The sequence below is a fragment of the Castanea sativa genome, chromosome 8, assembly GCF_040712315.1.
Source record: "Castanea sativa cultivar Marrone di Chiusa Pesio chromosome 8, ASM4071231v1".
Taxonomy (NCBI): Eukaryota; Viridiplantae; Streptophyta; class Magnoliopsida; order Fagales; family Fagaceae; genus Castanea; species Castanea sativa.
In genome coordinates, this window is record NC_134020.1 from 39170551 (window position 1) to 39182072 (window position 11522).

Sequence of the window (11522 nt, forward strand, 5' to 3'; positions counted from 1 at the left end):
TAAAAACTGCACAATGGCATTGAAGTGATCCAATTTCATTGCTTTCAAATATGAACAGATTAATAGTGGTTAAACCATGGTTCACCCATTATACAGGAAACTGAGAATGGTTAAAGAATTACTAAGTCTAATATTCTCTGTTTGTGAAAAACATAGACCAGCTCACTGAATCCTCTCCATAAATAGAGATATCCCTATATGCTATATTCCCAACCCTCACCCAATTAAGAATACGCTGAGTGCTATACCATAAAATAGAGATAGCAAATCCTAAAAATATGATGAAAGGTTTTCCATACCTTGTTACTGTGGCCATTTTGGCTTTGGCATTTTCCCTAGCTTTTACCTATGACCCTAGTCATCTGCAAGACTTTTGCGTCACAACTGAGAATGCCAATTCTGGTGGTATGTACATGATCTCCTTAATATTAGCAGTAGTAGTATTATCATCACATTCTTTTGAGATCATTATAATGTTCTACACATTAATGAAATCATGCCTAATTGTTATATCATCTACATTATACACTACAACAAAATGTATTTTTAGTGACAAAAATTTTCATCACTAAAAGTCCAATATTTCGTCGCCTTGTACCTTTAGTGACGAATTCTTCTTTTTAGTCGCTATAGCCCCGTCGCTAAAAGTATTAGGGACAAACGCTTTCAAAAAATTTCGTTGCTAAAGATCCGAGTTGTTTTAAAATAAAAACACTTTTAGCGACGAAATTATTTCGTCGCTAAATGTTTTCCTCATTAAAAATACTATTCAGCGACAAAACTATTTTGTTGCTACATGTACCTTATTTTATTAGATAATTTTTAGTGATGAAATAGTTTCGTCGCAAAAACTATTTTTAAGAATATTCAGGTACTTATAGCGACGAATATTTTCGTCGCTAAAACTATTGTTTGAAAAATTCAACTATATTTAGCGACAAATTTTTTTTCGCTAAAAGTGTTTTTTATAGATTCTTTTACATTTAGTGACAAAAAATTTTCTCACTAAATGTAGCTAAATGTGATGGACAAATTCGTCACTAAAGCTACTTATCTGTTTTCATTGTTTTTCCTATATGTAACCTGTCGTTACATTATTAACTCCTTACACTTGAATAACACATTTATGTCAACTACACATTTATAAGAAAATGATCCATACTTTATAAATGCATAAATAAAACAAGTATTCTCTTCAATCCATCCATACAAATTGTTTCTAACACATACAATAATACAAGATGTTTTATAACATAGAATAACATAATATACTAAGGGCTAAAAGAAGATGTCCTCAAACGTCTTCAAGTAGTGCCAAAAGAAAATGCCTTAAAAGCCACCAATAAGAAATCTGCACAAATGTAAAAACAATACTACATTGAAATTGTAAAGTAAAAACATTAACTATGTTATAAGAAACATCTCTATTGAATATTTGTGTGTGTGTGTGTGTTCATCCAAGACACAAACTTCAAACCCAATTTGGCTGTCAACCTCACATTGCATAATTCAATTACCACTTATTTGCTAGAACCAAGTCATTTACTCTATAATTCAATCAAAGTAAACAACAAAAACCCAATTTGGGCATTAATGCATAGAGCCATAGACTACAAAGACAAATAAAAAATAGTCCCAATTATCAGATCTAACACAATTCAAGAACTTAAATTAAATTATCAGATTTAACACTATGTGATATACATATACATACATCACATAGTCCAACTTCAAATTAAACAATCAACAACAAACAATTAAACCCAACTTCATAACTCATTGAGGCAATATATCAAACACTTTATGTGCAAAAAGCAAAAACTCAAAGCACTTTAACTTTCATGGTTAACACTTCATTACCCATTTGTTCTAAAACAGATTCATAGCACCCAAACCATCAAATTATCATATACTCACGACTCCACACCACCAAGACCTCCAAATGCTTCAAGTATTGAAAAAAAAAAAAAGTAATCAACAATTATAACTCAATCAAAACCTAAGGCCCTAAAGCCTAACTTTACCATCCTAAGATGAATACTTCTACCCAAACGGGAACCAAGCAAGCATACAAGAAACTTATAGGTTTTAACACAACCAAAACCTTTTATTTCCCTACCACAAATAATGTGCATTTACCGACTTAATACAAAGCATGTCATTACCAAACCATGATAAAATTAGCCAAAGAAAAACACTTGTCAAAGAAAGCACATATGAACTACAAGATAGACCACACAACAAAAGCTTGTAGTAAATTCCTTATAGTCTCAACATTCTAATCATATTTTCTGATTAAATTTGCAACAGGTCAGCTCTTTTTAAAAAAAACTTTTGGTCCACTTAGTTTTATCCAAAAAGCTTGAAATTAAATATGGAGAAGCCCTTATATGTCTAGTATGTACCATCAAAAATTCAATTCAAAATAGTATTTCTATAAGTTATTAAAAATCATGTAGTGCATTTGACTCAAATTATAGTCTTAACATTCTAATCATACTTTCTAATTAAATTTGCAATAGGTCAGCTCTTTTTAAAAATTTGTTTGGTCCACTTAGTTTTATCCAAAAAGCTTGAAATTAAATATGGAGAAGCCCTTATATGTCTAGTATGTACCATCAAAAATTCAGTTCAAGATAATTTTTCTATAATATATTAAAAATCATGTAGTACATCTGACTCAAATCTGTATAAAGTCAGAAAAGAAAAATACTATAATTTTAACCCTAGGCCAACAGCTTTGAGACTTGATTAAAGCTTAAAGCTACATGTGTTAGTTCATAGAAAAAATTAGGATTACAACCCATAACCTCATTTAACAATCATCACAACACAAGTCAAGAAATTCAATCTTAAAACTCATATAGAAAATTTATCAAACACTTGGTAATAAAAAGATACATGCTCATATTACTTGCACAAATTTATAGTCAACACCAAAATCACAACCACATATGCCAAAGACATTTCAAAATGAAAGGAAACCCTTTTTCCAAAATTAACACAATCTCCCATATAAATCAAAACTCAAATGATTTCTCAAGAAACCCAACTCACATGGTTGCCAAACAAAAAAATTCATTTCATAACTCATATATGCAATTTGTCAAACACTTGATAAGCAAAACCTCCAATAAGATTTTAAATGTACCAACAAACACATCAAACTACTTCTAAAACAAAACCCACAACATAAAGAGCAATCCTAACAATATAGGATAAAAACCTAAAGATATTAGAAGGTGGGTCATGGAGATTTTACCTTAGATTCATGTTAGGAGAAGTCAAACCATGGATATGATGACTAAAAATCTAGTAGAAGCTAACCAAGAGACCAAGAGGGAGGAGAGACTTGGTAGAGAGAGAGACAGAGGGATGTGTGTATTTGTGTTTGTATTTGAGTTTGTGTTTGTGTTAGGAAGAGAGTGATAATGAAAGAGGGAGGACTGAAAATAATTTTAAGTGAGTGGGTGGGAGAAATGAAATTTTATGTGGGAAAGGAAATTTTTTTTTGTTGAAATTTAACCCATTTAAGCTGTACTTTTTAGCAACGAATATAATTTTGTCACTTTAACATACTTTTAGCCAAATTTTGTTACGATTTTTAGCAATGAATATAATTTCGTAGCTATACCCTACTTTTAGCTCTACTTTGTTACATTTTTAGCGACAAAATTTAGATTTCGTCGATATAGCATACTTTTGGTAACGAATTCTAATTTCATTGCAAAACTATCAAATGAAAAACCTATTTTGTGTGAATATTTTTAGTGGCGATAGTTTTTCGTCGCTAATGCTCCCTTTTAGCAACAAAAATCATTTCATTGCTAATACTATTCATAGCAACACCTACAGTGACGAAATCTTTCGTCACTAAAAATTTCAACTTTTAGCGACGAAATATTTCATCGCTATAGATTAATTAAGTTCCTACCACAATTTTCCCTGCTAGCGCTCATATTTTAGATCATCAATAGTGACGAAAATTACTTTTCGTTGCTAAATGTTATATTTTTTTCATTATTAGTGATGAAATCCATATTTCATTGCTAAATCTGTATTTATAGTGACGAAAAAATATTTCCTCACTAATTTTCATCGCTAAAATTACATTTTGTTGTAGTGATATTTTTTCCATATAAGACATGTTACTGTTTGACAATAACAAACTTTTCTTTGTGTAGTATTTGTGAACAGAAAATTTTGCAAGGACCCAGCACTTGTCACAACAAATGATTTTTTCTTCTCTAAACTCAATATTACTAGAAACACAGGAAATAAAGTTGGATCAACTGTCACTCTTATGGACGTCGATAAATTACTAGGTCTTAACACTCTAGGCATATCTTTGGCTCACCTTGACTATGCACCCTCTGGCCTGAATCCTCCTCACACTCACCCTCGCAGCACTGAGCTTTTGTAGTCATAGAGGGTACTCTTTTAGTTGGATTTGTCACATCCAACCCAAACAAACTTATTAGGTTCTAAGACTTTAGAAACTAATGTATTAGAACTTCAATATGTATTATGTTGGCAAACCATGATCAAAACATAGAGTCTAGATTTAGGCTTGCTCAAAGCGTGGTTTTATGTAAAATTGGAATCAAGTGATTGCAGGATTTATTGGTCAAAATCTGCATGGCTTGATTCGATAAAAAATTAGACTCAATCGATCGAAACTCATGCAGATTTAATTTTATGCAGAAATTCAATTCAGCCCAAGCCCATATGACGTGTAGGGTTAAGTGTTTTACTTCACGTATAAAAAGAAAAACTCTAACTACATTTTAGAAGTCTTTGAAGAATTGTGTAAAGTTTTTAGACCCATTAAAACACAACCAGATTAACCTAGTTATTTAGCCAAGTGATTAACTTAGATAAACTATGCAGATCTAGGTTAACACATATAAATCATATCATTGAAACAGTGCGAAAAATAAATAACACAACGATATGATAACCTAAGAAAACCAAACCGGTAAAAAACCTGAGGAGGATTTAAGCTAGCTATTCTCAAGGTAAAACAAATCCACTATGAAAGAATTGAAGTTTATACAATAGCGACTTAGACCACTAACATCCTATTGCTACCTCGAGTAGGAAATTTACTATCACGACCACGTGACAACTCCGAGTCCACGGACTACTTCTTTCTTGGATTCCCAGCAAGCATAAGCACTCTTGCTTGTATATCTTTAAGCTCTTGAATCTGCAACTGAATTGATCACCAAGCTCTTGACATCAATCTAGATCTTGATAACCCTTAGTGGATGTGAAGGCAACACCTCTAGATTTCACAAGAGAATCACACACACAACATAAAGAGCCACCTTAAAACGTGGCTAAGGTTTTCCCTTTTATACCTAGGGCAAAATATAAAACCCTACACGTAAAACAGGCTTGAGTTGATTTGGAAAATTCTACAAAAAAATAATCTGCACGAGTTTCGATCGATCGAGTCTAATTTTCGATCGATCGAGCCAGGCAGATTTACACAGTAAATCCTACAGTACACTCAATTCCAACTTTACAACTTAAACATACTTTGAGCAAGTCTAAAACAAGACTAAACATTTTGATCATGGTTTGCCAACATTACAAATTGAAGTTCTAATACATTTAAACCTAAAGCCTTAGAACCCAACAAACTCCCCCTTTGGCAATCTGTGACAAAACACAAACTTAAACAAAACGCTCAAAGTTACAAACAAAACAGCCCTTTACAAAATCATTGCCCAACACAACACATTCAACCTAATTACTATCCATCAGTTGCAAGTGTAGACAACAGTATGACTAAATCAACCTGTATATTCCTGTAACACTTAACAAACACATAAACGCATGTGTGGAAAATACAAGTAACACAAAATAACTTCTTGATTTCACATAACACAAAATAAAGACATATATCATGAATAACCTCATAAATATAAGTCAATAAACAATGTGAAACAAGAGACATATATAATCAAAGCATCTCCCTTTATCATAGGTAAATATAGAATGAAGCACCTAGATACAATCTAAAACACCATAGCTACAAAACATCAAAATCTCCTCTACATATTTTCAATCAATTCACCTTAAATTCTCAAACTTCAAATACGTTTTGCATAAAACTCAAGGAATTTTCAAACTTGGTTGGCCAAACCAAAATCACACACAATAACATGTACAAAGTTTAGCAAAGAGTAACTTGTGTAGTGTGTGCAACTAGCAAAAGCTTGAGATACATGTGAGATGATATGTGAATAATAATCAAGCACAATTTCTACAAAATTCATCACATAATTTTGAAAGAGACTATCACCTAAAGAGTTACATCATATAACTCCCACATCTCCTAGAATAAAAGCTTGCAATCATGTAAATTTTTTTATTTGCCTCATAATTTACACACCAATTTTATTTGATCAGAAACTTATTAAAGAAAATAGCCGAGATAATGTACACACCAATTTTATTTGATTGATTTAATTATAGCCCAATAATGTACACACCAATTTTATCATTTAAACCGAGGCTACACCGTATGTTCTTTTTGTGCATGTGCTACACATTCTCGAGCATAAAATCTTACGATATGTATTAAGGTGTTCATGATTGGCTAATAAACAGTGGTAAGATGGTTATTTATGCCTTTCTCAAAAAGTTCAAGTCCGACAATCAAAAGCATGTGATTTCAAGATCAAGATCATGTGATCAAAAACTATAAACATCTTCCCACACAACATGCACTACAAAGCTCAAACCAGTAAAGTGCAATAAAATAAGCTCATCCAAGCTAAACAAGGTACACAAACATGTTGTGTAAAGATAATAGGGCCAACCTTGATATCAAATCCAAGACAAAAATGCAAAACACATTTTGCTTCCTTTTCCCCCTTTTTAAATTTTTTTTTTTTTTTTGATGAAAATAACCAAAACATCCTAGAATGAAATGCATGAATGTTATGCAATGCAAATCCTAGAAAAACAAAGACAACAAAACAAGAAAAAAAAAATTCACACAGAGTAGAGCAATGAAGCACAAGGACCATGTTAGAAAGACTCACTTCGATTAAGCCTTTTGCATCCAAAGCTTTTTAGATGCATCTTGAGTATTGGAGTTCTTATTCGTATTAGAATGATTTCCAACTCCAAAATTGGAATAAAGGTTTAAAGCCTTTACCAACTCACCAATAAGTACCATAAGATCTTGTGCTTGAGGCACATGTACTTTTGGTTTATTTGCTCGCTTAGCAGCTTGCAGCTTGAAACAGTTTGGACGAATGTGTCCAGAATTTCCACAAAAATGACAAACCCATGCAAGTCTATCATGCAATTTACCCTTAGAAGGATTAGAAGTCTTAGGTTTAGACTCTTGAAAATCAACCCTAATCTTTCTCGGAGGTATGACTTCTACAGGTTTGACAACCTCACACATGGGGGGCTCAAAAGAAGGAACAAAGTTTGTGGGATGTGTTTCAGAAACAGAGATGCTTTCAACAAAACCTAACCCGGTTTTGTCTAACGGAGACTTTTGAACACTCAGCATCTGATTAAGTTTAGAACTAGCAAACCTATTAGTTTGTTCTCTTGGAATAGATAAATCATGTTTCAAATTCTTAACTTTATCAAGCAAAAGCATGTTCTCAGTCTTCACATTATTCAATAGCTCATTAGCATCAAACAATTTCACAAGCAAATTTTTCTTTTCCAGCTCAAGAGATGCAATTTTCTTTAAGCCTAGATCAACATTCATAGCATCTTTCGCAGCAACTTTGCAAAGTTTATTATAGGTTTCTTGAAGATCTGCATCCTCAGAGAGTTCCCCATTAAAAGGGTTTTCCTCAACAACAACACTTTCATCAACTATAGCAGTAGCAGTGAAAGCAATGAAGTTTCCATCCTCATCACACCCAGACTCATCATCAGAAACTTCATCATCACTAAGGGTTATAGCCATAGCCTTACCTTTAGACCTTAAGTATGTAGGACATTCAAATTTAATATGACTATACTTTTGACACCCAAAACATTGTTGTCCCATAGAATTATTAGAAAGTTGACCTACTTTTTCTTTAGGTTTATCAGTGTTATTAACCTTAGTGCGATCATTCATTCTTAAATTTCTAGGTTCAGCAGTGTTCTTACCTCTTGCTCTTCTGTTGTTGTTCCTAAGAAAGTTTCTAAAGTTCTTGGCAAGATATGCAATCTCTGTAGCAGAAAGCTCATCATCAAATCCACTCACATCAACATCATTAAAAGACTTAAGAGCCATTGATTTGGATTTTCTAGTCTTAGGTAGGTCAAACTCATAGGACTGATGAGATCCTACAAGTTCATCAACATGGATGGAGTCCACATCCTTGCTTTCAGTGATGACAGTCACTTTGGGTCTAAAGTCCTCAGTCAAGGATCTAATAATCTTCTTAACAATTTTAGGTTGATCATAGATTTCACCCAAATTATTTGCAGAATTAACAATGTCATTAAGTTTAGCATAAAATTCATCAAAGGATTCATCATCAGACATTCTAATGCTTTCAAATCTAGTAGTTAATTGTTGCAACTTATTAATTTTAACTGCCTTTGTGCCTTCATGCATAGTCTGGAGGATATTCCAAGCAGTATGAGCAACCTCAACATTAGAGATTCTCTTAAATTCCTCCATAGAAACAGCATTAAAGATAGCATTCATAGCTTTGCTATTAAAAGCGGCTGCTTCTTTCTAAGAAGTTTGCCACTCACTCACAGGAGTAGTGGGCTTCTCCCATCCGTATTCAATGGAGTTCCAGACTCTCTCATCAATAGATTTCGGGAATGCTTTCATCCTGACTTTCCAGTAAGCATAATTATTCCCATCAAAGTGAGGAGGAATAACGAGAGAGTGTCCGTGTTCCATGACAACTGGGGTCAAGATCAGCTTAAAGATCAAAAGATCTTCAACAAAAGAGCTACCTGCTTTGATACTACTTGTACATTTTTAGACCCCTTAAATACAACCAGTTTAACCTAGTTATTTAACTAGGTGATTTACATAGGTAAATTATGTAAATATAGGTTAACACAAATAGATCATATCATGCAAAGCAGTGGAAAAATAAAGAACACAATGATATGATGACCTAGGAAAACCAAACCGGTAAAAAACTTGGGGAGGATTTAACCTAGCTATCCTAAAGGTAAAACTGAATCCACTATGAAGAAATTGAAGTTTACACAATAACTACTTAGACCACTAACATCCTATTGCTACCTCGAGTAGGAAACATACTACCACAACCACGTGACAGCTTCGAGTCCACGAACTACTTCCTTCTTGAATTTCCAGCAAGCACAAGCACTCCCGTTTGTATATCGTTAAGCTCTTAATGCAGCAACTGAATGATCACCAAGTTCTTGACATAATCTCGATCCTTGATAACCCTAAGTATGTGTGAAGGCAAATACCTCTAGATCTCACAGAAGATTCACACACACAGCATCAACAACTTCTGAAAACGTGGCTAGGGTTTTCCCTTTTATACCTAGGGCAAAACATAAAACCCTACAGGCAAAATGAGCTTGGGCTGAGTTGGAATTTTCCAAAGCACAAAAAGCACAAACATGAGTAATTCGCAGTTGTCATTTGTGAACCTATTAAGAACGTGTTTACTATTCCCAAAGCACAAAAACACTCCTCCAACATACCTGAGAATCTATTTCCCAGTTGCTCAATTTCATTTTTTTAGGATTGAAGGGAAAACAATTGCTAATTCCATTAATATGAGTAATTCAGGTTTCATTTACACCATGACATACATAAATTAAACTACATCTTATGCATAAGGCAATTTCTTCATATCTTCCTTTCCTTTTTCACTAGTTTTGCCTTACCCATTTTCAAGTATTTTGTTTTTACCCCTCGTATCATTTTTTTCCATGTTACCTCGGTATGAATACATTTTCAATAGCGCTCAAAAATTTTGCTTCACAAACATGACCTCCAGGAATGTTTAACACAAAATACGCGCTATTGAACCCAAAATTTGTCCTCCCATTTCTATAAATCAAACTTAAATTTCTATCGATTTTAAATACAATTTAGATTTGTTTATATTTAATATTTAGGTGCTTGTAATTTCGAACTTTATGGATCCAAGGAGTAATCAACATTTATTTATGCAGTAATTGCACTACATTTGCCACGACACAATGACACGCAAAAAAAATAAATAAATAAAGAAGAAACCATTTTATTTGAAAAAAAAATTATTTTTATGACATTACAGTAAGGGAAACTAGGCAAACTTTATTCGAACTATCTAGTTGTTCGCCTTCCTTGTTACATATGTATTTTCGATTGTAGAATGACTAGAATTGTTTTTGAAGATAATCAACTACACTCTTGTCCAACTGGAAGGCCTTGATGAGAACGTCAGGATTGATGGGAGGAGTTGATCCGAAGACTGCATTTGCTATGGTGATTAGCCCAGGATTTTGACTGCTGAGACCGGAAAAGGCCAGAGCATTGGTCTCCCCTATGTTGAATTGGAAGTGAATCAGTCCAATTGGAAATACAAAGACGTCTCCCTTGTTTAGAACTTTGGTGAAGAGTTTGTTTGGGTTGGACGTGACAAATCCAACTAAGAGAGTACCCTCTATGACTACCAAAAGCTCGGTGCCGCGAGGGTGAGTGTGAGGAGGATTCAGGCCATATGGTGCAAAGTCAATGCGAGCCAAAGATATGCCAAGAGTGTTGAGACCTGGAAAATTGTTGACGCTCACAAGATTGACACTTGATCCAAGTTTATTTGCAGCTGTGTTTCCAGGAATATTGAGCCCGGAGAAGAAAAAATCGTTGGCTACGACGATTGGTGGGTCCTTGCAAAATTGTCCATTCACAAACACTGCACAAAGAAAAGTTTGTTATTATCACAAATAAGACAGTTCTGTAACAATGGACAATAGCAGGTCAAGTAGGAAAAAATAAAATCTAATGCAGATCATATAACCGTAAGGCATAATTTCATTAATGCGTAAAACTTCATTATAACGATCTCGAAAGAATGTAGATGATGATAACACTACTAAGTACTGCTAATAATAAGGAGAGTGCATGCATGTACATACCAGCAGAATCGGTGTTGTTAATTGCGACACAAAAGTCTTGCAAAGGACTAGGGTCATAAGCTGAAACAAGGGTGGTTGCCAAAGCCAGAATGGCCACAATTACAAGTTTCATCATATTTGAGGTTCTCTCTTGTTGTGTAGTATTTTGCGTATTCTTGCTTTGGTGAGGGATGGGAAACATTGCATATGGGAATGCCTATTTATTGAGAGGAGTCACTGAAGCGGTCCATGTTTTTGCACAAACGAAGCATATAACTTGGTAGTTCTGCAACTATTATAAATATTTTTTAATTTAATGGATGAACCATTCTTTAACCACTACTTGTCGTGTACTACATAGTTCGAAAACCAATCAAACGGGACCTCTTCAATGCCATTTTGCAATTTTAATGTTGACCAATCCGATTCTGTCAAAAATAATG

The 11522-nt window shown here is 33.7% G+C and overlaps 1 protein-coding gene across 1 annotated transcript; it reads right to left on the minus strand.

Annotated features, from left to right (window-relative positions):
• Window positions 1–10328: 10328 nt before the first annotated feature.
• On the minus strand, window positions 10329–11281 carry LOC142608252 (germin-like protein subfamily 1 member 20). The gene is made up of 2 exons (XM_075779989.1): window positions 11101–11281; window positions 10329–10877 (listed from the first exon to the last, which is right to left on the minus strand). The coding sequence occupies exons 1-2, from the start codon at window positions 11279–11281 to the stop codon at window positions 10342–10344; spliced, it is 717 nt and encodes a 238-aa protein (XP_075636104.1). The 3' UTR covers window positions 10329–10341.
• Between the last annotated feature and the right edge of the window lie 241 nt (window positions 11282–11522).

Excerpts from the sequence above, each read along its gene's own strand:
- LOC142608252 (XM_075779989.1), bottom strand. The coding sequence starts at position 11,281 with ATGTTTCCCATCCCTCACCAAAGCAAGAATACGCAAAATACTACACAA. Across the intron at positions 10,878-11,100 it reads TAACAACACCGATTCTGCTG|TGTTTGTGAATGGACAATTT; the intron begins GTATGTACATGC and ends TTCTTTGTGCAG.